The sequence below is a fragment of the Papio anubis genome, chromosome 8, assembly GCF_008728515.1.
Source record: "Papio anubis isolate 15944 chromosome 8, Panubis1.0, whole genome shotgun sequence".
In the NCBI taxonomy this organism is placed as follows: Eukaryota; Metazoa; Chordata; class Mammalia; order Primates; family Cercopithecidae; genus Papio; species Papio anubis.
In genome coordinates this window covers 27,212,728-27,240,702 of record NC_044983.1, presented here as the reverse complement: position 1 = coordinate 27,240,702, position 27,975 = coordinate 27,212,728, and the positions used below count along the sequence as shown (strand labels likewise).

At 36.3% G+C, this 27,975-nt stretch overlaps 1 protein-coding gene across 29 annotated transcripts in view; it reads right to left on the bottom strand.

Annotated features, from left to right (window-relative positions):
* The window catches only part of HMBOX1 (homeobox containing 1), a 175,349-nt gene that overhangs the window by 41,333 nt on the left and 106,041 nt on the right, over positions 1 to 27,975 (bottom strand). For all 29 annotated transcript variants that reach the window (XM_031669939.1, XM_031669940.1, XM_021942830.2 and 26 more), the window contains exons 5-6: positions 16,050 to 16,160; positions 6,263 to 6,416 (exon numbers count right to left, since the gene is read on the bottom strand). In XM_031669939.1, coding sequence (XP_031525799.1) covers positions 6,263 to 6,416; positions 16,050 to 16,160 — 265 coding nt within the window. The remainder of the gene's footprint in view (positions 1 to 6,262; positions 6,417 to 16,049; positions 16,161 to 27,975) is intronic.

The following is a 27,975-nucleotide window of genomic DNA, read 5'->3' as shown; positions in this document are numbered from 1 at the left end:
CAGGCGCCCATCACCACGCCTGGCTAATTTTTTTTGTATTTTTTAGTAGAGACGGGGTTTCACACCCCGTTAGCCAGGATGGTCTCGATCTCCTGACCTCATGATCCGCCCTCCTCGGCCCCCCAAAGTGCTGGGATTACAGGCGTGAGCCACTGAGCCCGGTCAGTGAAAGCATTTTCCAATAACACGTACTGTCTCCCAGATGCTCTCTAATCACTATGCTAAACTCTTAAATACTTCCTGTTTTGTCATTCCAAAGTGTGTAACTAGGTTAGACTGTTTTTCTTCCGTTTTTTTTTTTTTTTTCTGATATCTATCACTTTTTATCCATTTGCTATCCTTTTGCTTATACAATATAGCTTAGGCCCTCAGCAGTCATGCACAGGTTACTCTAATAGCTTCCTAAGCTGGCCTCCATCTATCCCTCCTCTAATCCAGTGTTCTCCAACCTTTTTGGCACCAGGGGCCAGTTTCGTGGAAGACAATTTTTCCACAGATGGGGTGGGGGATAGGAAGGGTGGTTTAGGGATGAAAATGAATAGAGTTCAAGTTCCTGTGAGAATCTAATGCCACTGCTTATCTCATAGCAGGTGGAGCTCAGGCAGTAATGCTTGCTCTGCTGCCACTTGCCTTCTGCTGTGTGGAGGTCCACAGCCCAGGGGGTTAGGGACCCCTGCTCTAATCCATTTGCATATGAGTTAGTCACTTCCTTTCTCTGAGGTTCTTATATATAAACTGCAAATAAAATACCTACAGTACAGAATTCTGAAACTTAAATAAAAATAATTTCATATAATTATCAATAAGATCAGTAACTGTATAGTAATTAAATTCCTATTCAAATGTAAGCTATCACTGCCTTAAGATTTACGAAGGGAGATACTATAACTTGGATATATATTACATTTATTTCTCCAATTATACGCATGTAGTATCTGTTAAAATACATACTTGATTGATTTCTTGTCCATTATCCATACTCCCACCACTATTATCTAATCAGATATATCTCCTACATAAGGCCCGAATGCCAACGCTTATGGTATAATTAAACACGGTGCTTGTTTGATTATAGAATGCACAATATAACCAAGTTCTGAATAATCAAAGTAAGAATGCTCCTAACATTATAATGCCTTTTCTCTAACTCGTGAACTCCTATCCCTCATCTGAATGCAGCCAAAATGCTACCACTTCGGTGTAGTTTCCCACTTTTCTCTACATGCTCCTTTTGTCATAACAGCATTCAGTTCTCAGTTCCATAATTACTTACATGTTAGCTCCCTCCCTGCCGCCACACATTTGTGAGGGAGTACATTTCAGGGTAACCAAAGAGTTGATGAGGGAAAGTTCTTTACAGAATTCCAGCTGATTAATGTACAAGAAATAAACAAATTTCAATACAACAATTTTGTGACTCCTTATGGAAAAAATGACTAGGAAGCAATCATCAATAGATAACAAAACAGTGATTCTCAGTCCTGCCTACACTTCAGAATCACTTGGGAACTTTTCAAAATATATCTCTGCCTAGGCTCTACACCCAGAAATTAAGATTCAGTCCGTCAGGGGTGAAGCCCCCTGATAGTTTTTTTTTTTTTTTAAAGCTCCTCAGGTGATCCTAATATGCATCCAGATTTAAGAATCAATGCTCTAAAAGTATTAGGCAGATGGTTAATAGGGGATTTTCTAATAAGTGAATCAAGAAAGTAACACTGAATTCACTGATCAATCTTATGGTTACTAAAATTGGTGCTGTAGCGGTGGATCATGCCTATAATCCCAGCACTGTAGGTGGCCAAGGTGGGTGGATCTCTTGAGCCCAGGAGTTCAAGACCAGCCTGGGCAACATGGCAAAACCCTGTCTCTACAAAAATATAAAAATTAGCCAGGCATGGTGGTGCGTGCCTATAGTCCCAGCTACTCAGGAGGCTGAGGTGGGAGAAAGATTTGAGCCCAGGAGGTTGATGCTGCAGTGAGCCATGATCATGTCACTGAACTCCAGCCTGGGCAACAGAGCAAGATTCTGTCTCAAAAAGGGAAGGGGGCTGATAAACATGTTCTAAAATTGACTGAGGTTATGGTTGCATAATTCTGTGAATATACTAAAAAGCATTAAATTGTACACTTTAAATAGATGAACTGTATTTCACTAAGGCTGTTTTTTTTAAAATCAAGATAAATTTCTATCTCTATGCAAACATACACACAGAAGACTACAGTGTTTTATTTAAATCTTTTGATTTTATATTTCTCTTTTCCTTTGCACTGACAATCTTGGTTCCTAATAACTTTAATATGACTATTTGTTTTATCTGTACCTACATCTATATCTACACCTATCTAGCTATATAAATAAAAATAGTATCTAAATAGCAGTATCTATGACACCAAATTCAGGAGAAACAGTGTAAGATTTTTTTGCTGTTTCTTTTTCTTAAGCTGTTTCCCACTTGGGAAATATAGTGAAATTACTGTGTTATAAACACATTTTGAGAATTCTTGGGTGTTTAAGTCACTATTTTGATACACAGGTTTCATTTTAGTTATTTTTTAAAGATCACCCTTTTCCCCCCATTTTTTCCCTGATTTTAAATTTTGTTTTATAATTTATAAGTCACAGGTCAAAACAAAGTGTTTTCCGAGAAATCTAGCTTCTACCCCTCCCTCTTCCAAGTTGTTTCTCTTTTATTGATAACCATTTATTTTGTGGTTTATTCCTCCATTTTAAAATAAGTTATAAGCAAATACATAAATGATAGCTTTGCATTATATACAGTTGATTCTGCCTTGTTTTTAACTTAATGTTGTATCCTGGAGATCACTGTATACAGAGTTTTTTGTTCTTTATCTGCATAGTACTCCATTACATGGGCTTCAACATCCAATACATGGATGTGCTATAATTTCCTGACCTAGTCACTACAAATAGACATTTAGGTCATCTTCTGTATTTTGAAATTAGTAAAAACAGTGCTGTTATCTTTTCATATTTTTTGCCAGTATATCTTTAAGATTCTTCTTTTTTTTTTTTTTTGCTTGAGATAGGGTCTTTCTCTGTCACCCAGACTGGAGTGCAGTGGTGTGATCACAGCTCACTGCAGCCTCAAACTCCTGGGCTCAAGCAATCCTCCTGCCTCAGCCTCCCAAATGGCTGGGACTACAGGCATGCCCCACCACACTTTTTTGTATTTTTTGTAGAGATGGGGTCTCACTATGTTGCCTAGGCTGGTCTCAAACTCCTGGCCTCAAGTGGTTCTTCCACCTCAGCCCTCCCAAAGGGTTGGGATTTACAGGTGTGACCCACTGGTCCTAAGATAATTTTCTAGAAGTAGGAAGGTCAAGTCAAAGGGTAAACTCATAGGTAATTTTCCTTGATATTGCCGAATTCCCTTCCATTAAGTTGTTTCATTTTGCATTTCTACAAGTAATGTATGAGAGTGTCTGTTTCTCTACAGCCCAATCAATAGAAAATGTTGCCAAACTTTTGGATTTTTGTCAATGTGATAAGAATAGTATCTCAATGTAGTTTTAATTTGAATTTCTCTTACTATCAATTAGATTGAGCATATTTTCATATGTTCAAGGACCATTTGCATTTTTTTCTCCTACCTTTAGCCCAATAAGGATAGAGTTCTTGGTCTTTTCTCTTTTAAGAGCTCTTTATTAGAGATAATAAAAGTTGCAATTTTTTTCCCCAATTTGTCTTTTACTTTGCTCAGCTTTTTCTCCCTCCAAAGTTTTTCTTTTAATTTATGTAATCATATTTATCGATCTTTTCCTTTATTGTTTTTAGATTTTGAGTCACAGTTAGGAAATATTTTTCCCATTCCCAGGATATGAAGGGACCACTCATGTTTTCTTCTATTATTTATATGGATTCATGTTTTCTTCTATTATTTACATGGATTCACTTCTTTGACTCATTTGAAATTTATCTTGATATATGAAGAATGGAATAATTTTTTACTTTTTTAAAATTTCATTTTAATTTTTGAGATAGGATCTTACTGTGTCACCCAGGTTGGGGTACAGTGGTGCAATCATAGCTCACTGTAACCTCAAACTCCTGGGCCCAAGCAGTCCTCTCACATCAGCCTCCTGAGTAGCTAGGAATGTGGGTGTATGCCACCACGCTCAGATATTCTTTGAATTTTTTGTAGAGATGGGGTTTTGCTATGTTGCCCAGGCTGGTCTCGAACCCCTGGCCTCAACTGATCCTTCCGCCTTGGCCTCCCAAAACTGAAATTATAGGTGTGAACCACCATGTCCAGCCTTACTTTTCTCTTATACTAATATCTGAGTAAGGCTTTCTTTGCTGGTTTTACAGTCTATGCATTATGTATTTATTTGTCCATTCAGTCAAGAAAAAATTTTATGTGTCATACTAAGGGTAGGAATTTTGCATTTCATTTTGGAAAACAAAAAGTTACATTTTTACAGAACAAAAATCATACTGTGACCTTCTGTACTATTAAGTATTTTGAAAGGCTTTCTGCACTTTTGCAACTATTGGCATAAACTGCATCCTCTTTCTAGTTGTGCCAGGTAACATAAAATTAAGCCAAAGATAACCAACTCCTGGATTAGATAAAGCCATTTGTTAATTAAAATTAATGTTAAAAAGCATAAATTAAGACTAAATAGGAGTCATAGAACAGGGTAAATGCTCAATATCTTTTTAATTAAAATTCAGTGTGATTCTGTGTCTAATTCTTGTCGCCTAGGAAAAATAAGAATCCCTAAGTCTCTGAGGTTCAACTCTGAAAGTACATTAGGAATATCACCTATTGATATTAATGTCATCAATTTTTTACTTAATTCTTTCTCATGCTGACATTTTGTGATAAATATATACTGGTATTTTCATGAAAAAAACTAACTGGCTAAGTCACTAGCACAATTAGAACTTAGCACCAGGTAGAAACTAATACCTAAAGGAAAATGTACAATATTGAAAATAATTTAGGTTAGACATTATTTTAATTCTCATCTGCTGTGTGCCAAGTTCTAAAGAAATTTTCAAAAAGAATAAAAATTCCTAGATGAGAAAAATAGAGCAGATTGTAAATGTCAGGTCTCCAGGACAATAATGTCTCATTCTTTCACTTTAATGACTCAAGAATATAAGGATTCATTATTCAATAAATGGCTTCTGCTCTTATCTATAATAAAGAGAGCGAGGAAAGGAATAGATGACAATATCAATGGATAACCTATAATCTCATTTTGGATACTGGATCTCACCTTCACCTTAAGCAAACCTATTAATTTCAACCATATCACATGAACAAAAACATCCGAATTTCGGCATTTTAAATCTCCCTCTCTTTCAGGTAGTGAAGTTCATGAGCTGGGAAATAATCAGAAAGTAGCAGGATGAGAGATGGCAAAAGTCTTAGATGACATATTGGCTATCAAAAAACTTCATTTTAGACATGAAGTTACAGCTGAGAATTTGTGACCTAAACAAAGTTAGTTGGGTGTAAGTCTTCCGACTCTGAGTCCAGTGCTCTGTCCAATATACCAATTCTACTAGTCAGGTCAGATAAGAAAAATGTACAGCTGGAACATTATTACCTAACTGCATATAAACAAAATTCCACTGAAAAAAAAACTCTGTAAACATCACTTACAAGTAGATGACTAAAAAGATAATTCTACTATAGGATCTATGCTAAGTATGCCAAACATTTCAGAATCATAATTAATTTATACCATTTCAGATAGGAAAATTGAAGCTACGGTCAAATTTAGGTTAAAAAAAAAATCACTGAGTACCTACTATGGATCAGGTACTGTAGAATGAGAGGATAAATTACTAAAACAAAGTCAAAAATAAGTATTTTTAACCTTTGAGACAAAGCTTATTTAGACCATACTCCTTATTAAAGAAAGTTAAATCTCAGTAGTCTCCTATACAATTATTCAATATTTTTGATGAAAAGAAGACTTCAGAGAGTTTTCCAAAATATAATACAAAGATGTGAATTCAAAAAATATTTATTCCAACATTTCTTAAATTACTGGGGACACTATTATAAGTAAAATAAATTGACAGATGCTAACTCCAGCTTTATGAATTCTCAATGCTAAGATCACCTTATTTCAATAATAAAGCATTTATAATATTCTAATGCACTTTTAGAGATAGAACCAAGATACCCAATTACTTGTTTGAAGTGAAAACTGTCCCAATCTATCCAGAGTTGATGTCTTCCCTAAGTTTGCGAGATTTCTCATAGAAAAAGGAGACACATACCTTTCCATAACAGCCAGGCACTCCTTTCTCCAAGTAAATCGACTCCCTCGTCGTAGTCGGAAAGTACCAGATGTGGCAGAGACTGGGGGAGGCGTTTGTCTCCATTCAGGGTCCTCTATTGGAATGGGGGCTGGTCTCATACTTAGTGTAGCGCCTGAAATAAATAAGACAGTTTTAGCAAATATCTTGCAGTTAATTTAAACCAATATGACATCTACCTCCTATGGGACTAGGGAAGTATGGTCTTTGGCTTAGTGACAACTTAATCAATGTATCTTCCTCTGAAAAATTTCTTTTGAAATTCCTGCTTGATAGTTATACTTTTTGAACAATATACCTCAGATGTTCAGAATCTTTCATTACCATTCAAATAAGTTATGAGGTTAGGAATTTATGCATGTAGGAGATAAACTTAAAATAATCCTAATTCTTGTAAACTCTTTTTTTTAAAGAGTGAAATACAGCATGAAAGAAAATAAGATGATATTTGATGTGCTTTTTGTCTACTAACTAAATCAGGTCTCTATAGGTCTAGATGCTATACTAGATTCTGTTACCTCTTGAACATAATAAAATTTCAATGAAAAATATCTATAATTGAGACATTTTACTAATTCAGATTACTCTTTTCTCAAATAGCTTGAATTGCCAATGACACATTCATTATTCATTTACCATTTATCAAATCCTTTTCAAGTGGCTTGCTCCAGGCTAGAAGCTAAGAATACAACCAGGAAAGCAACATTGTCTCTGACCTCCATGAACTTATTTCATAGACTTCCAGTGTAACTTGGTATATGCTTTCATGGAGTTCAGTCCCTGGCTACCCCACTCTTCTTTCACTCCTTACACTGTTAAATTCATCTTCCCAAAACATAATTATGATCATATCGGTCTTCTAATAAAAAACCTTCAACAAGTTCTCTCTGCCTGTAGTTTAATTCAAACTCTTAATAGAGGTCTAGAAAGACACATTAGAACCCGTAGTTTATGCAAACATTAATGCATATATTAATTTTATGTTAATGAATATTAATAAATATTTCTTTCTAACAGAATACTCTCTTTATTGTACCTTGCAAGTAATACTATGGATAGCATTTCTACTTCAAGACTTACAGACCTATTGTAGATCCCTTTCTTAATAGCTACATCTTTAGACGTATTCTCTTACACAGATGTCCAAAATATTAATCAATACTGATTTTGCTTTTCAAACCTACTGTCCTGCAGTCTTTCCCATCTCAGTAAATAGATACCCACTCTTCAAACTGCTCAGCTCAAAATTCTCAAATTAATCTTTCACTTCTCTAATTCTCCCACCTACCACATAACTAATTCATAGGCAAGTTCATTTTATCAAAATATTTCCAGTATCAGATCAATTTTTAGTTCTTGCACTGCTACTACTTTTAGAACACGTCAGCATCATCTCTCACAATCATGGTTTCCTGGGATAAGTTTCAAAGATGGCTCTTCACAGTAAGTCATACCTCTGGCTAATCATGCCCTTGAATCTGGGTCAGTCCTATGACAGGTTGTTGAGCAAGAAAACCTAAACAATTCAAGGCTACGTTATAAGATGCTTTGAAATTTCTGCCTAGGTCTCCCAAAATGCTGGCTCTGGGGGAAACCAGAGTGGCCATATAAGAAGTCTGACTAACCTGAGACTATGATGTTGTAAGGAAGCCCAGGATAGCCACGTGGAGAGGCCACATGGAGTGAAAGATGCTCTGACAGTCCCCAGGGGCTTGTGCCAACTCCACCCAGGTGCCAGCATTTGAGAGAAAAAGCCATCTTGGACACTGCAGCCACAGCAAATGCCACATGGAGAAGTGCAGAAACCAGGTGACAGACAGAAACAAGGCCTCAGACATTCAGTCCCGGCACATGAAAGTAGACGTCAACCTCCAACGTCCCTAAGGATCCCTGCCTCCTGGTCTGCACACCTCTGTGTAGTCCCTTCCCACACTGCACCATGATTAGGCTGTGTGACCAACAGCATGTGGCAGTGATGGTATGTCACTTCCAGGATCAGAATACAGAAGACACTGTGGCATCTGTCTTGGATGCTTTCTCTCTTATTCACTCAAGGGAAAACTACCTGCCATGTGTGAGGACGCTCAGGCAGTGGACGGTGAGGGCCATGTTGTGAGGAACTGATGTCTCTGACCAACAAGCAGTGAGGACCTAGGACCTGTCCACGTCCACGAGTGAACTTCCAAGTGGACCATCCAGTCTCAATGACTGCAGCCCAGGCTGACAGCTGGACGGCAACCTCTACAGAACTCTGAGCCAGAAACAACCAGTTAAGCCACTCCTGGATTCCTGATCTATGAAAACTATGAGATAATAAATGCTGATTGTGTTATGCTACTAAATTGTGGGTAATTTATTGTATAAGAATAGATAACTAATAAAAATTATCACAATCATCCCCAGTTGTTTATTTCCCTTTATCCCCCAATACACCATTATTAATTATTCAAATGTATAAATTTGGCAGCAAAAAATTTCCCTTTAATATAGAGGCTTCACTACTTACAAGAATGAGCATCTTTTCCTGTTTATTGACCATTTATATCTTTTCTTGTGAAGTCCTATCTGTTGTTCCTTTTATAGGGGGTTATTCATTTGTTTTTTATAGTGTGCTTTGTGATCTTAATTGTTAATATAGTCAAATTTGTCAGTCTTTTGTATTATGGCCAATGGGTTTGAATATCACTCAGGGTATTTTTATATCTTTCATTTTGTGTTTCAGCCCTTAGTATGTATGTGATTTCCTATAGCATGTGATGGAAAGTAAATATTTAACTACTTAACATTTCTGCTCAAAAAAGTAAGCCTGTCATCATATAATGCTTTAGAGATTTAAGGCCCACCCTGAAACAGAGTTGGCAAATTATACCCGCTGCCTATTTTTGTAAATAAAGTTTTACTGCAGCATGCTCATGCTCATTCATTTACAGATTGTCTATAGCTATGAATGCACTGAAGCAGAAGAGCTGAGTAGCTGTGACAGAGATCATATAACCTGCAAAACCTAAAATATTCACTGTCTGGCCCTTTATATGAAGAGTTTGCTGACCCCTGGTTTAAAAACATTTCTGCTCTACCCAACATGAAACTCTAAACCGAAACTCTTCTTTAAACAATTTAAAAGGGTTTCACTCTGCCAAAATAAACTGAGAATTTAGTCTGGGCCTAATTGAAAGTTAACTAAGTTTAGACATAAGCAGGAATTTGGGGGCTGGAGGGTTTCACAGTCTTTAGTACTTTTCTGAAAACAAGCAGGGATTACAGCACAGCAAGAGCTCTGGAATCTACCTAATTAAAATTATATAAATTTTATTCTACAGCAAGGGTGAAAAGGACTAAAACACAGCCAACCGGTTATCATGGCTGATCAAGATAGAGGTAGAAATAGACTCAATAAGGGAATACAACCTCTTGTCTAGGGGCTGACCCTGGTAAAGAAAGAAAGAGTTTCAGGATGAAAGGTGGGCAATAGGTCAGTGAATTCCAGGTAGTAGGCCACATCCATAATTGCGGCACGCTCCTCAGTAAGCAGAGTGATAAATGTGTACAAATAGAACAGAGAACAGAAAGAATCTTAACCAAGAGGTTGAAGGAAATAAGCCAACTAATAATACTGGTTCTTTCTTGGTATTGGGGTTTATTGTTAATATTATACTTCTTTATAATATTCTGTATTGTCAAGAGCGTCTCAAGAACTGAAGGAAATTCAGATGAAATAAAACTGGGCAGAAAGGAAAAGGAAAAGGGGAGAGGAAAAAAGGGAAAAAAGGAGAAAAAGAAGATAGAAAAGTAAGTAGTGGCCTGGTTATTTTGAAAGAAATCAAGGCTGGGTGCGGTGGCTCATGCCTGTAATCCCAGCACTTTGGGAGGCTGAGGCAGGTGGATCACCTGAGGTCAGGAATTCAAGACCAGCCTGACCAACATGGTGAAACCCCATCTGTACTAAAAATACAAAAATTAGCCAGGTGTGGTGGCGTACACCAGATACTCAGGAGGCTGAGGCAGGAGAATCACTTGAACCCGGGAGACAGAGGTTGCAGTGAGCTGAGATCGTGCCACTGCACTCCAGCCTGGGTGACAGAGCGATACTGTCTCGGGGGGAAAAAGAATGAAATCAAGACAGTTTACACACAGAAGGTGAAAAATGAATAATCTTAAATTCATCAAAATGCTTAATTTAAAACATACTATTACATTACTTTTCAGATTTTTTTCTGGCTCCTTTTTCTTTTTCAATGTAGCGGTAGTTAAAAACAGCACAAAAAAGTACTCTGGAAACAGTCTATTAATGAACAGATTTGTTCTGGAAACCTTAGTTCATCTTGTTTTGGTTGAAATGGATGAAAAGCAATGAAAAAATCCAAGAATGAGTTCAAAACTACGGACTCTAACAGAAAAACAAAAAGATACTAGAATGCAGGAACAATGTAAATAAGCCTTTAAACTCCTCTGAAGTAAAATACAGGAGTTCTGGGTTAGCTAAGGTCCTAACAGGAAAAGTGTATTGTCTATTTCCTTACAGAAATGTTTTTTCTCCTCATCTAAGTTTTCATTAAAACAAAACTTTGCACCTTCACCTAGCAAATCTAAACCCATGAGGAAAACAAAAACAAAAACAAAAAACCTCTTTTCATAATTTGTTAAGAGATTTAAAAATTTTGTTAAGTGTTCTCTTTACATATATGATAGATAATGTTCTTGCTGATCAGGGTTAGCTCTGGGTGAGGGACTATAAGCACATCATTACTATGCCATCCATAGGAACTAGCCTCTCCAAAATTTCACATCTCCCCCCATGTCACACACATGTTTCTCTGAGATCTAACACTCTGAAAGTGAAAGACTGGACATTTCTTCTGATGACATTTATCTCATGTACTTGCTGCATAACCTTCTTGGCAAATTTTATTTAATTGTTTAGAAACATGCAGAATATGCGCCACATGCCAAGAGGAACTCAGCAAACCCTGTCTGCTATAGTAATGTTTAAATTAGGCAAGGGAAAAAGACTGTGAACTTAATTTGATCAAATAAAGGGACTTCTGATGTCAACCATGCTGAATTTAGCACTCACTTTAAAAAAAAAAAAAGGTATTTTCTTGTAAGTGTTTTCACAGGAAACAAGATAAAATCTATCTGATTCGTTTACATCAGCCTATTTTATTAATATGCCTTGGCAGGCTTTCAGTTACGCTGGTAAATTCTGATAATGAGTCTGTTATCAGAGAACTACACTATATCAACTGGGTTATCAGTAAAATTAACCTAAATATCCATTCTATTATTTTTCTTGCTGAGTCCACTTAAAGAGAAACTTACAAAAAACCAAAAGCCATATCCAACTGGATCCAGACTGAAGAGGTTGAAAAAAAGAACTTCCACTGGGTGCGGTGGCTCACGCCTATAATCCCAGCACTTTGGGAAGTCCAGGTGGGTGGATCACAAGGTCAGGAGTTCAAGACCAGCCTGGCCGACATGGTGAAACCCCATCTCCACTAAAAACACAAAAATTATCTGGGCGCCGTGGTGTGTGCCTGTAATCCCAGCTACTCCTGAGGCTGAAGCAGGAGAACTGCTTGAACACGAAAGGCAGAGGTTTCAGTGAGCTGAGACTGTGCTACTGCACTCCAGCCTGGCGGCAGAGCAAGACTGTCTAAACAACAACAAAACAAGAACTTCACTCAAAGTATACAAAGAGAAATCCTCTAACGCACGGGAATAGAGTCATAGAACATAGAAACATTTTTGTTTTCTAAATGCTTAAATTTACAGAAGAAAAAAGAAAAAGTAGTTTTTCATTTTGTGACTTTTCTTAATTTTGCATTTTCTTCTCAGAATATATGTAAAGGGATCACATTATTTACACTTACCCTAATGAGCTATCTTTCCTAGACAGACAAAAAATTATGAAATAAAAGAATTACTTGATAAAAATCACAGACAACTTATTTTCTACTTGCTTCTCAAAAGCAGGTCTGGACTATATAAACCTAAGTTTTTCCTTCTCTTCTCTTCTCTTCTCTTCTTTCTCTCTTTCTCTCTCTCTCTCTCTCTTTCTTTCTTTCTTTCTCTTACAAGGCAGATTGATTTCTTTTGGTCTCTCCCTCCTTCCTATTACACTTTATTTTTCAAATATGCAATACAAGTACATAGTACAAAATTTAGAAAGACACATTAGGCTGTGTAGTTAACACCTTACCCCTGTACTCCCAGTCACTCAGTTCCCCTCCACAGAGCTATTCTTCCCAGTTCCTAACACAGCTTTTCAGAGATCTTCTATGCTTAGGTAAGTATATACATGTGTATGTGTGTGTGTGTTCCCCTACATAAATATGCCCTTGATACTGTTATGTACCTTTTTTTACTTATGAATTCCATATCACCTCATATAAATTTAATTCATATAAAGCTGCCTTCAAAAAGTAGTTACATAGCTCCATAAGATTCCATTGTTCAGATGTGCCATTAATTTATTTAACCAGTTCTCAATTGAGGGACATTTGGGTGGATTCTAATCAGGTCTGAAATGACTTGCAACAAAGGATCTGCTGTCCTATAAGCTAACATAATTTTAGTTCATCTTAACCAAACGCAATAGTAGCTCCAAATTCTTTAGCTAAAATCAAAGGTTATTTTACAGTCAACAAAACAAAATCATTTTTATCAAGAAAGAATTCTATGCCATATTTGCCTTTATAATAAAGGTGAAAATACAAAGAAAAAGATAAACAAATTTCAACTGCTAATACCCAATTGCTGTTAATGCAACAACAACTACCGACTGGCAATTATGAACTTACCCTCTTATCTCTGGCTGCCTTTAAATTATGTCCCACAGAAAAACTTGACAAGAAAACCAGTAGTTAGGATTTGGTTTTTAAACAAAAAATAGAAAGTATTTCTTTTAAAAAGGTGACAATAATGCAACCTCACCAAAAACCAAATGCAGATAATTAAAGGAACGTCTTAAAAGGAGGCACTATGTCCTTAAAGAAATCAGCTCCTAATGATCAGATAGAAGAATGCTGTTAGTTTCAATTCCCTAGTTCTACCTTCCTCTAATTTCCCGATAATGAGTGGGCCCAGCTCTGGTTTCAAGATAAACTAAAATAGGAAATAAGACTTTTAAAAGCTAAAATAAATAACAATAAAAAAATAAATAAAACCAGTTTTGGAAGAACACTATCAGCCCAGTGCTAAAGCTGGACTCCTGTAGTTAGTATCCAACAACTGGCTATCAGATCAGCTGCAACAATGCCACCGTGGCCCTGGAGCTGCACCTTAGTCCTCCCTCCTGTTTCTAGTTCAGAGCCGGACTAGAGTCCAACCCCGAAACTCCAGTGAGGGAATTTGGCCTTACCAGTTGATTACCCCATTTTGCAATCCCCATTAGAATAACAGATTCAATCAAGAATCATCAATGAATGCTAAGGCCATTGGTGAAAGCTGCTGCAGGAAAGGATATTTATCCAGGGGCAAAATGTCACCCTAAAGATTATTCACAAACTGCAAAGAAAAGATCTGGTGGTTACCATTTTAACAAAACCATCAAACTTGGCATATGAATAGTGCTACAACCTTCTAATGCTGACAGGCCTTTTAATATGTGGCAATATTAGGTAAACACTACCTACAAAGTATTTTTCCCCAGTGTTTCATTGCAAAAATTTTCAAACATGCAGTAGTGAAATAATTTTTTAAGTGAAAACCATACTCATACCACATATTTTACTTTATCACATACCTATCCATTTCCCTAAATATAAATCCATTTTATTTTCTGATGCATTTCAAAATAAATTGCTGCCATTAGTACGTGCCTCCCTAAATAATCCATGAAGTAATCTTGCCTAAAATATTCAACATGAATCCTAACTTCAGATTTTAATTCTAACTTCCAGTTTACAGAAATATAGAAGATAAAGAAATGAGATATTTGATAATAAAAGTAAACAGAAAAATCCAGCATGTGGGACATTCTGTCAAATTACATGGCTTAAGAAGTTCATGTCATTAAAAAAAAAAAAGTTTGGGTTACTAGATTTAAGAGACATCCTAATTTTCCAACCTAAAAGAGATACTAAAAAAAGAGCTACAAAAGACATTCTTCTAACGGCTAGAGAAATGTGACTCAGACTGGATATAAAATGATAATATGAAATTATTATTAATTTTCATAGGTATAATAATGAGGACTGTGGTAATACAGATTATCTTTATTCTTAGGAGATGAATGCTGAATACACACATACATAAATCTTAATTTATTTCTTTTATAGGAATAAAGCAAATGTAAAATGTTAATAATTTTATATATATATATATTTTTTTTTTTTTTTTGAGACAGGGTCTCCCTTTGTCACCCAGGCTGGAGTGCAGTGGCACCATCTCCGCTCACTGCAACCTCTGCCTCCCGAGTTCAAGCAATTTCCCTGCCTCAGCCTCCCAAGTAGCTGGGACTACAGGCATACGCCACCACACCTGGCTAATTTTTGTATTTTTAGTAGAGACAGGGTTTCACGATGTTGACCAGGCTGGTCTTGAACTCCTGGCCTCAAGTGATCTGCCCACCTGCCCGCTTCAGCCTCCCAAAGTGTTGGGATTACAGGCATGAGCCACCACACCTGGCCAAATGGTAACTATTATATCTATCTATTAATTACTGTATCTAAGAAAGAGTAAACAGGTGTCTACTGTGTTAGTCTTTTGAATTTTCTGTACATCTGAAACATTTCAAAATAAAAATTGGGGGTCAGAACAGACTTTTAATATTATTGTAGAGGTTGATATGGTCTCTTGTGTTTCACCCTGTCTGAACCATTCGGATTGAGAAACTGACCTTTGGGGAAAAAAATCTTATCACATACTTAAATACAAAAATACATGTCTATGACATTCTTTATTTCTACCTCAGAGCCAATGCTATTATTATGCGCTATTTTGACTAGTGATTCAGTCTGTGTGCAAAGGCTTTAAGGCTGCAGCATTACAGAATACACAACCCAATCATAAATTTACACATGAGGGCAGGCTCACGGCCACCTGCCTGCGTAAAGTATAGATTGAGATAGTCCCATAACTTCAGATTTTACTTTATAAAATCACCTGTTAAAAGTATCTTGAATAGATCTTGCCTACTTCTTCCAACTCTAGACATACATTTTTTTTGTCATCTTAGTTTTCTTAAGATTTCATTCTGCTTTCCAATCTACTGCTGCTCCTGGGAGTCATCAGGGCAGCTGCATCCTAAAGTCCAAAGACACATCCATTACCCAGGTCATTAGAATTAGAAAAAAAGAAATCATTAGCAGAGATCATTGGATATGGTACAGCATGAATTAAATAAAAATATTAAATTTACATTACTAATTCAAACAAGATTTGCCAAAAAAAAAAAAAAAAAAAAAAAGATACGGAATCTTACATAGTTATGTAGTTGAAGAAAACAAAATCAGCCACTGAACATTCATGGCGTTCTTTCAAACTATGGCTAGAAATATCATATAACCTGAAAGCAAAGAGGTGTCTTAGGGGGAGAAATGAATACAACTAGATAATATTAGACAATAAAATAAAATTTATTACAATCAGGGTTTAGCTTTTGCCGTTAAGAGTGTTTTTCTGCATAAAGCAACCATAGTAAAGTATGAAACTATCTTACTGAACAAGTTAGCACATGGAGTCATTAAAGTAATTCATTATATCTGTCTTGTTTCAGATGCAATAAATAAAAGAAAATGCTATTTACCAGGGTTTGTCTTCTCCAGTTGATACCATCGGTAAAATGCTCTTTTCTTCTGTTCACTCAGATCTGATCCCTGCTGCAACAGCCAATGAGAGATCCGGCTCTGACTGATACCTATGTAGAAATAGAAATAAGTTTTGGGGGGCACAGAAATTACAGTGAAATTAATAAAGGTTCCTTTGGTTCTAGGTTACTGGGTGCTTTATTCTCTGTGTCCAGTCCATAAGGAAGTTGCAACCTGAGCAAACTATTATTGGATTTTGTAATAAGACTGTAAAGACTGAGCTGGCTAGGATATACTCAGAAATTATCTCTTAGACGTCAAGGCAGTTTATTAATTAAGACCCGACAATGGCCTCTAAAATTAATCTCCAAAAAAGGTCCATGAATCTGAGATAAAGATTCCTAAAGTAAGAGTTATTTGTCAGAGTTTATTATATTTGTGCTCCTTCAATTACCACTGCTCTCCATTCCACCCCTAATTTAGAATAATAAAACTTTTAACAGATATTGAGCAAAAAAGTCAAGTCAGCAAGTTTTGTTACTCATTACAGATATTGACCAAAAGATTTAGGGGCTAGGAAACAAAAGGTCATTGAAAATACTGTCTTAGTAAGGTTTTTTTTTTTTTTGGCTTATTTGTTAATTCATTTAGCCATTTTTAGAGGCATTACCATTAGTACAGAGAAGAATTAGCAGACTTTTAGAGTTATGTATGCTACAATATGACCTCTTAAGAAATCTCAACAGCTAAAGACATTTTTCCAACACATGCTTTCCACAAAACTGAATAGAATATAAAGCAGTAGTTTTCTGCTATCTCCAAGAAGCTCTTGACAGCAATTACTTAGAAATGTAAAGAATCTCTACATCTGAAAGTAAAAAAGCATGCCTAAACCTTACTAGTATGAGAATCACATGTTCATTTGATCATTCATAGCTATTCCAAAAAGTGAGTAATTCAGTACAAACTGGCAAAAGCAAGTAACAATGGGAAAGACAAAACTGTCTTGTAAGTTCACAAGGCACTTTCCAAAAGACCATTCAGCTACCAGAGAACGTTACCAATACCTAAAACCTCCCAAGGAATTACTGAGGGTAACCTAATATTACTAAATACCACCTGTGTTGACACCTGTTTAAAGCTATACTGCCCAACAGGAAGAGCAGCTATCATGAAGAAATCATACCCTCTAACATCAGAAAAAGCAGGAGGTCCCGAGGATCACATTTAACTCATTAAAAGCAAGCCCCTAGAGTTTCACACACTTAAAAACCTATGTCAAAAGAAAATTTGAGGAAATGGGAGAGGGGAGTGTTAAAAGAAAGACTGTGAAGCAAAGTTCTCCAACTGGAAACATCTTTCGTTTTTCTTTTTCTTTTTCGAGACAGGTTCTCACTCTGTCTCCCAGGCTGGAGTGCAGTGGCGCAATCATGGCTCACCACACCCCCTCACCTCGGCTTCCCAAAGTGCTAGGATTAAAGGCATGAGCCACTGTACCAGGCCCCACCACATCCAGCTAATTTCTTATTTTTTCTGTAGAGATGGGGTCTCACAATGTTGCCCAGCCTGCTCTTGAACCCCTGGGCTCAAGTGGTCCTCCTGCCTTGGCCTCCCAAAGTGCTGGGATTATAGGCACAAGCCACCATGCCCCTCCTGGAAAAATCTTTCAACTTCAAAAGGCAAAATTCAAACAGCTTTCCAAAACCTAAGTGATTATATTCTCAAATAATTCACACAGCAGTTTTCCAGTGGACTAAAGATTTATGTGATGGACGCACTGTATGCCTTTTCTAAGAAAATGCAAATTATTCTGGATAATTAATTCGGCTTTCACCAAAAGTCTAGTTTCAGACATTAGGGTATCTTTTAACACTACTTTTTTTTTTTTTCTTTTAAACAGAGTTTCACTCTGTTGACCAGGCTGGAGTGCAGTGGTGTGATCTCGGTTCACTGCAACCTCCACCTCCTAGGTTCAAGCAATTCTCCTGCCTCAGCCTCTCGAGTAGCTGAGACTTCAGGCATGTGCCACCATGCCCAGATAATTTTTGTATTTTTAGTAGAGATGGGGTTTCGCTGTGTTGGCCAGGCTGGTCTTGAACTCCTGACCTCAGGTGATCCGCCCACCTCAGCCTCTCCAAGTGCCCAGATTATGGGCATGAGTCACCGCACCCAGCCTATACTGCTTTTCTAAAGGGTGAAGAAAACAACCATCATGAAATCAGCATTGATTTTCATGTTAGCAAAATAAAATTATTTTACATGAATTTTTCATGTTGCTATCATACTACTCAAAACAGAAAACTTCAGAAAAATTGGTTAGGAAAAAATATATTATCAGCTCTGTTAATTGGTTCCAATATGAAATCTTCCTTAGTCAGATCATACATAGAACAAGCCTCAGAACTCGCTAGACAACAGTGCTGTCCAGGTTCTGACTTTGCTATAGTGAGAGAAGAGGACAAAATCTCATCAAACGGACGTTAGTTAAGTTAGAGTATATTATATAACAAAACACTTGAAGGTTTTAAAATTAATGCTTTTAAAAAGCCATAAAAAACCCCAGAAAACTACAACAAAAAAGCAGAACCAACCAAACAAAAAGCCATCAATACCAAGTGTTGGCAAGGTTATAGAGCATATAAGATTCTCACACTGCTGATGGAAGGGTAAAATGGCAGGGCCACTTTGGGAAATAGTTGGATGATAACTGCTAGAGCTGAACGTATACATACTCTATGACCTAGCAATTTTTTTCCTAGGCATATATCCCACAGAAATGTGCACCTGCTCAACAGAAGTATGTTCAGAAGAGACAAGAAGGCTCTTATAAACATTTCCATAATAGACCCCAATGTGAAACAACTAAATGCCCATCAAGAATAGAATGCATCAGCCAGGCGCAGTGGCTCACACCTGTAATCCCAGCACTTTGGGAGGCAGAGGCGGGTGGATTGTCTGAGGTCAGGAGTTCGAGAACAGCCTGACCAATATGGTGAAACCCCATCTCTACTAAAATACAAAAATTAGCCAGGCATGGTGGTGTGTGCCTGTAGTCCCAGCTACTCGGGAGGTTAAGGCAGAACTGCTTGAACCCAGGAGGTGGAGGTTGTAGTGAGCCAAGATTGTGCCACTGCCCTCCAGCCTGGGTGACAGAATGCCACTCCGTCTCAAAAAAAAAAAAAAAAAAAAAAAAAAGAATGCATCAACTGTGATAGCTACACATTCTATTACAGGCTACTATACTAAATAGAAAAAGATAAACTACCGCTATATGAAACCACATGGATAAACATCACAAAAATAATGTTAACTGAAAAATCTTATAACACAGACACACATACACAAAAGCCATACATAACTATATATGATTCATTTTATATAAAGTTATAAAACAGACACGACTAATCTATAGGGATGGAAATCAGAATAGTAGTTACACACATGGGAGGGAGGTTTCTGCCTGGGAGTTAGAATGAGGAAGGTTTATGTGGTGACCAGCATTTCTCTTTATCTCGATCTGGAGGGTGGTTATATGGGTGTCCTCACTTGACTTTTATGTGTCCATTAAGTTGGACAGTTTTCTGTGTATATATTTAAATTTTAAAAAGTCTCCCCAAAAATGTTTTTAAAATTCTATGTAGTTTCAAAAAAATGAAGTAAATGGATATGTATCAATATGGAAAGATGCCCACAAAATAAATGAAAAGGTATATATTTTTATGAATATACAATTTTACATATTCTAAATTCTGTCTGTATAGTAACAAAAGCTAATATATAACTAAAGATATACAATATGAATTTAAAGTGGCAGATTATTCCTACATTTCTATCTCTATATTGTTTTCTTAATCTTTCTATAAATACGCATTAATTATTTTTGGCTTTTCACCCTAAATACTACATACAGAACTTTATTGGTTATTTTAACAACCAAATAGTTGCAAAGAATTTCTGTCCTCCCCCTCCAATTCTACTTTCTGAAGTAAGCAAGGTTAGCTATTTACACATATGTTGTTCCACAATTTTCTCTATATGTAATTACTACTTTAATAAAACAAAGGGAGAAGAGAAATATAGAATATTCTCCTGTCTTTTGTGTGAGGAAGAAATAAACAAGAATTTCTTCCCTCTAAATTTAATCTCAGTATTCACATAATAAACGTAGAAAATAAGTAAAGCAGGTAGTTTTTCCAAAAGAAGCACTGTAAAAAAAAAAATAAAAGCATAAAAGGACACATTTTACAGTGATTTTTCTTAGCAGCCTGTTAACAGATGGGTAAGGCTCCACGAACTCATGCTTCGAGCTGCTTTGGTCCTTCAGCTGAGCACAGTCTCATAAGCCCTGGCAGTCTCTTGATACTATCAGCTTTGATACTTTTCCTCAGGAGAAAATTTCCTTAACTTTCCACCTACTTCCCACTGCAGAAGAAAATGTCATTGCCCACAAGTTTTAGTTCCTCAAAACCTCATCTTGTCTACTTCTGACAGGGCAGAGGAAAAGAAAACATTTACATATAACCTTCACACATTGAGAGACTAAAACTAAGCCCTGATTAATTTCTTTCCAATAAGAAAGTTATCACATGGTATTCAAAGGAAGAAAAGCCTTTCCAGCCTCATTCACATTATTTTCTGAGCAGCTGCATCAGGCTATGTGTTCCTCAAACACCACACTCCCTTCCACTAGAGGGCTCTCCACCATAATCCATTCTTGTCAGAATCTCCAGTATCACTAATTTATGTTTAATTTTCCTTCCACTTCCTGCGGAGTGACACTACTGACTACTCCCATCATCTTCCTCCTTGGAATGCTGGATACAATTTCAACACCACATCTTTTCAGTCGACTTCAGGGCTGCTTTGCTAGCTTCTTACGTGTTAGTGGCCCTCAGGATTCCTTTGGTCATCTCAGTTACCAACAACATTGATTTAAAATGTGATCTAAATGCCAATGACCTCCAGGCTATCAGACCATTCTTTCAAACCATCTGCTAGATAGCGTCCATGAGATTTTCCCACAGGTCCTCAACATAGTCAACTTAACTCACTATCATCCTTAAATCTGTTCTTCCCGTGTTCTCCATCTCAATTTTACTGTTCACTCTACTTCCCCCCACACTCTTACATATTTACTAAATACAATCACTTTCTCTTCCTAAAATTCTTTTCATGTTCTCTCCAATCCTCATTCCAGAAGTTTGGAATCTCAGTCTCTTTTGCCTGGACAATTGTAGTAACTATAAGAAAAAGAACAAACCATTTAAGATCTACAAAGTACAAAATTCTCATGATAAGTTCCTTCTTAATTAGAAGACCATTTCACAATTGAAAAATTGAAATTTCCTTCTTCAAGCAATCTTCTACCTCAGAACTGCTATCATCTCTATAATTCGCCTTCCACATTGCAAGCAGAGTTATGTTTAAATTTCAGTTAAAGCACATATACGCATTCTCTACAAAAATTCAAATAATTCATAAATGTGTGCAGAAAAAAAAAAAAAAGCTGTTGCTCCATTCCCATCCCTTATTTCCTATCCTAAAGGTATCCTTATTTGGTGTGAATCCATCCAGACTTTCCCCATGCATTTAATACAGAAAAATACGCAAATATATATATAGATATATATATACACACACACCCAGTTTTTTTAAAAAACATACACTTGGGGTTATTCTACATATAATAAGTAACTTACTTTTGTCTAATATCTTAGAATGTTCTCATGTATAATTTACATTATAAATCTTCATTCTAGTGGTTACAAGGTATTCTATACCATAATTTAATAAAACATGAATCTATTATTGGATACTGCAGTTGTTGTTAATGTTTCACTATTATAAACTACGACACAATGACACTCTATGTATAGCCTTCTGCAGACAGATAAATATTTCTCTAGGGCTAACTCACAGGAATGAAATTTTTGATTCATAGTTTGTGAAGAGCATTTATGTTTGTGACAAATGTCACCTAACTGTCCCCTAAAGAAGACTGTACTCTCACTCCTCTCCTACTTAGATAAAAAAAGAAAAAAAAAAAGAAGACTGTACTTAATTTTATATTCTAACCATAGTGATAAGCATGTTTCCCTACATTCTCACCATTACTGAATATTATAAAACTGTTTTGAAAGTCTGACTTTCTTTTTGTAAGCATAATACATATCCATTATTTTAAAAATCCTAAGTAATTCAGATGAAAGGAAAAATTAAGAGAAAAGCGAATTTTAAAAACCACACACCTGAATTCTTGCCCCTTAGAAATAAATACACTAATTCTAAGATCACTCCAAGCATATATAGACATAGGACAGGTAGAAGTAATAACTGAAATGAGACCATACTACAGACAGAATTTTAAAATGTATAAAAAAATTAGTTTTATTTTAACACAGGATTTTTTTTAACTGGAGTGAAAAAAGATCTGAAGTTTTGTAAATGTTTCCATAAGAGAAATGAGGTTCCTGAAAGAGTCCACTAAAGCAAGGCAAAAGCATTATATAAAAACACTATATCATTGGGATGCATTTTTTTTTTTTAAACTTACGGGCACTATTTAATGGTTCCAAGCTTTAAAAGCTAAGGAAATTAGCAGACTGTGGTAGCTAACCTCCAAAGGGACCTCCAACCTCCAAATGATCCTTCTGGTCTTACTACCTTTGTGTAATTCCCTCCAACACTGCATCAGGGTTGCTCTGTGCAACCAACAAATGTGGCACAAATGATGGTCTGTGACATCTGAAGCTAGGTCATGAAAGATACTACATCTTCTGCCTTCTCTCCTTCTCTCTTTCCCTCTCTCCCTGTCTCCCACTGCCCCACCCTCAGATAGCTGGTTGTGGGAGAAGCTAGCCATGTTATGAGAACACTCAAGCAGTCCTATGAAGAGGTCCATGTGACAGAGAACTGAGGCATTCTGCTAACAGCCAATGCAAGTGAGTCATCTTGGAAGAGGGTCTTCTAATCTCATTTAAGCCTCCAGATGACTGCAACCTCAAGAGACCCCCTGAACCAAAACAACCTATCCAAGCTGCTCCTGAATTCCTGGCCAATACAAACTGAGTGAGATAATAAAGGTTTACGTTACAAGATGCTAAGTTCTTAATGTAGCAACAGATAACTAACACACATCCTTACACTCTAGTTCCCCCATTTCCATATCCCAGCCTTTGCACCCATCTCCTCATATTTAGAACATATGTTTAGATGGTCAACATTTACATTCTGTTTTGAATTCATAGTTGCCACAGCTGTACACTCACGGTTATAGATTTTAAAAGATTTAGGATTTACCATAGAGTTTCTTAGTTTTTCCATTCCTCAACTCCATTTTTGTTTTGTTTTGAGTTATATTTTACAAACAGTAAAATTTTAAGTATATAGTTCAATGAGTTTTGATAAATGTACAGATGCATGTGATAAATGTACATGATGCATGCTCAAATCAATTTATAGATTATTTCTATGCCCCTTGAAAAGTCCCTCTTGTTCCCTTTCCAGTCAATACCTAAATGCCTTGTTTTGTTTGAGAAGGAATCTCGCTCTATTACCCAGGCTGGAGCGCAGTGTCATGATCTCGGCTCACTGCCACCTCTGCCTCCCAGGTACAAGTAATTCTCCTGCCTCAGTCTCCTGAGTAGCTAGGATTATAGGTGCCCACCACCACGCCTGGCTAATTTTTGTATTTTTAGTAGAGACAGGGTTTTGCTATGTTGGCCAGGCTGGTCTTGAACTCTTGACCCTAGGTGAGCCACCTGCCTTGGCCTCCCAAAGTGCTGGGATTACATGAGTGGGCCACTGTGTCCGGCCAAAATGCCTTCTTTTTAAATATAACTTTGGTTATAGATTTCTTCACAGAGTAGTTTTTAACAGCATAGGCTAACTGGTGCTGTATTTTCCAGCCCTTGTATGTTTGTATGTTTGTCTCCATTTTTATACTTTGAGGACAATTCTACAGGGAAAATTTTTGGGGTCAGCTTTCCTTCAAAATCTCTTGGAGTGACATCAGTGAGAATGGTGAAGTAAAAACCTCTGAAAAGCTACTCCTCCATAAAAGCAAAAACAGTAAAATCTGCTGTTCCATCAAAGCACTGTCAACAATTGTCAGAATCAACTTCTTCAGAACTTTAGAAACTACCAAAGGCTTTCCAACAAACCAAACAGCATTTATTTTAAAAAATGCTGAATTCTGGTAAGAACAACATGTGACATTTTAACTTGGCCTCCTCCCATACCTGTCATACTATCATTATAGTAGACTTAAAAACCAACATTACTGCAATCACAGTGAAAACCAGGTGTGGCCTAGTAGCCACTGGAGGGGAAAGGACAGGTTTGAAGTTCCTCAAAACACCCTTCTAAGAGACCTGTCATTATTTGACCTGTCTGGCAATTACCTGGAAATCTTTATTTGCAAGGGTTGCTTTATTTGACCTGACTCAAGATCTCACTCAGTATGAACAGGTTCTCTCTGAGGAGGAAAGACAGATGTGAGGTAATTTGTCGAAAACAATCAGTGCCAGTAAGTTAACACTGCAGCTGCCTGAGGCAATGACAACAACTGATGTGAACAAGAAGCTGACCAAAATATTTCAACAGAGAAGTGGAGGTATGAGATGTCCATGAGAGTCTTCAAAAAGCTATGACATATTCCTAGGAATCTAGAAGGTCCTCAACTTGAGTAGGGCTGTGCACATGTATAGGGCTATTAAGATGTACAGGAAAGACCCATGAAGACTCGAAGCTCTCACCTCTGGCTGACCTTGAGACCTAGTACAAAGAGAAAGTGAAGGGTTAAGCAGAATTATAAGCTGTCTGCCTGAGCATTAAAGGTGTGCCCAGTACACAGAGAGAGACCCTTGACAAAAGCTGGGAGACTTATTGTTTCTAGAGATTTAAGGAATTCTTTACCTAATAATTATCTGACCATTAAAAAGAATAATAACTTTATAATGTTAAATCAGGAAATTCATTAAACAAACATCACCAACAACGGTAATAATAAATCCAAGGGAGGAAGGAATCTGATTTCCAGTTTCCACATTACTTAGAATTTCCAGGTTTTAAAACAAAACTTATGAGACATGCAAAGAAACAAGAAAGTATGGCTCATACACAGTAGATGCAGTCAATAAGAAGTGTCCTAGAAGAAATCCAGACAGTGAACTTAATAGACAAAGATTTAAATTAACCATTTTAAAGACTAAAAGAATCAAAAGAAACATGTCTCAGGAACTAAGGAAAGTATGAGAAAAATGCCTTACCAAACACAGAATATCAATAAACAGACAAAAATTACAAGAACCAAATAGAAATCTTGGAATTGAAAAGTATAAAAAATAAAACGAAAAATTATCTAAAAGGACTCAACAGTAGATATGAACTGGAAGAAGAAATAATCAGCAAACTTGAAGACAGGTCAATGGATATGATCTATTATAAGGAACAGAAAGAAAAAAAGAATGAAGAAAATGGAACAAAGGCTCAAAAACCTATGGGATACCATTAGGCTTACTAACATACACATACTGGGAATCCCAGAAGAAACAGAGAGACAAAAGTGAGGAATATTTTGAAAAAATAGTGACCAAAACTTCCCAAATTTGATGAAAAACATTAATGCACACATCTAAAAAGCTCAATGATATTCAAGTAGGGTTAACTCAAAGAAATCCATACCTAGACACATCATAAATTATTGAAAACCAAAGACCAAGAGAAAAATCTGGAAGTGACAAGAGAGAAGTGACTCATTACATACACGCAATGCTCAATATGATAAACAGCTAATTTCTCATCAGAAACCATGGGAAGGAGACATTAAGACATTTTCAGATGAGGAAAATTACAGAAAATATGCTCTCAGCAGATGTGCCCTGTAAGAAATACTAAAGGGAGGTCTTCAGGCTGAAAGGAAAGGACATTAAGCAGTAACTCAAATACACCTGAAGAAATAGAGTGATGGTAAAGGTAACTATGTAGGTAAATATAAATGAGAGTATAACTAAATATTTTGTGTCTATAACTCCTTTTCCTACTTTATTTATACAAGGAAACTATATAATGCAATAACTATAATCTAAGTTGAGGGGCACACAATATATAAATGTAATTTATAAGACAAAATGAACCTATTATAGGAGAAAAGTTTTTTTATACTATTAAAATTAAGTTGGTATTAATTAAGTTGTCATAAATTAAGATGTTAATGGTAATCTCCAGGGCAATGACTGAGAAAATAACTCTAAAAATATAGCAAAAGAAATAACAAGGGATTTCAAATTGTACATGAGAAAACTATTTTTAACACAAAAGAGAAAGTAATCAAACAGAGGAACAAAAAGATGAAACACATATAGAAAACAAATTGCAAAATGGCAGATATAAATCCTTCCTTATCATAATTAAATTAAATTTAAATAGATTAAAAACTCCAATAAGAAGACAGAGATTGGCAGAAACCAAATCCAACTGTATGCTGTCTATAAGAGAGACATTTCAGATTCAAACACATAATTAGGTTGAAAGTAAAAGAATGGAAAAAGATACATCATATAAAAATAACCAAATGAGAACTTGAGTGACAGTTAAATATTAATGTAAGACAAAACAGACCTTAAGATAAAACTTGTTACTAGAAAAAAAAAGACATAATAAAAGGCTCAATTAACGAGGAAGATATAACTATAAATGTATATATACCAAACAACAGAGCCCTAAAATGCATAGAGCAAAAACTGACAACTGAAGACAGAAAGAGATAATTCAACAATAATAGTTGGAGATATCAATATACCATTTTCAATAATAGGCAGAACAAATACATAGATCAACAAGGATTATATAAACAACTATATGCCAACAAATTACATAATCTAGATGAAACGAACATAATTGTAGGAAAAAACTACTAAAGCTGACTCAAGGCCCAGAAAATCTGAATACAGCTATATAGCAAATAAAGATACTGAATTCATAGTCAAACATCTTCCCACAAAGAAAAGCCAGAATGCTTTACTGGTAAATTCTACCACACATATAAAAAATAATTAACGCACATACACCTATTAACAACTATTCACAAACGCTTCTATAAAAATAAAAAAGGAAAAAAACACTTCTGACTCAATTCCATGAGGCAGTATTATCCTAATATCAAAATCAGACAAAGACACCACAGGAAAACTACAGACAGGCTGGGCATGGTGGCTGACACCTGTAATCCCAACACTTTAGGAGGCCAAGGAGGGAGGATCACTTGAGGCCAGGAGTTCAAGACCAGCCTGGGCAACACAGGAAGACCCCATCTCTGCAAAATAAAATTTTAAAATTAGCAAGGCATGATGGCACACACCTGTACTCCCCAGCTACTTGTGAGGCTGAGGTGGAAGGATCACTTGAGCCCAGGAGGTCAAGGCTGTAGTGAGCCCTGATGGTGCCACTGCATTGTAGCTTGGGTGACAGAGTGAGACCCAGTCTCAAAAAAAACTACAGATTAATGTCCCTTACGTATGCAGATGTAAAAATCCTCAACAAAATGCTAGGAAACTGAATCCAACAACACATATAAATATAAAGGATTATAAACTATGACCAGGTGGGATTTATCCCAGGATAGCAACGTTTACTCAACAAACGAAAATCAATGTAATGCAGTCACATAAATAAATGACAAAATCCACATAACTATTTTAATAGACACAGAAAAACATGATGAAATCCAATCTTTCATGATATAAAAAACTAAGAATAGAAGCAAACTTCCCTACCCTGATATGTATCTATGAACAAACAACAGCTGACATCATACGTAATGCGGAAAGACTGAACACTTTCCCTAAGATCAGGAATAAGACAAGGATGTTTGCTCTTGCCACTTCTGTTATACATTGTATTAGAGGTTCTAGCTAGAAGGCAAGA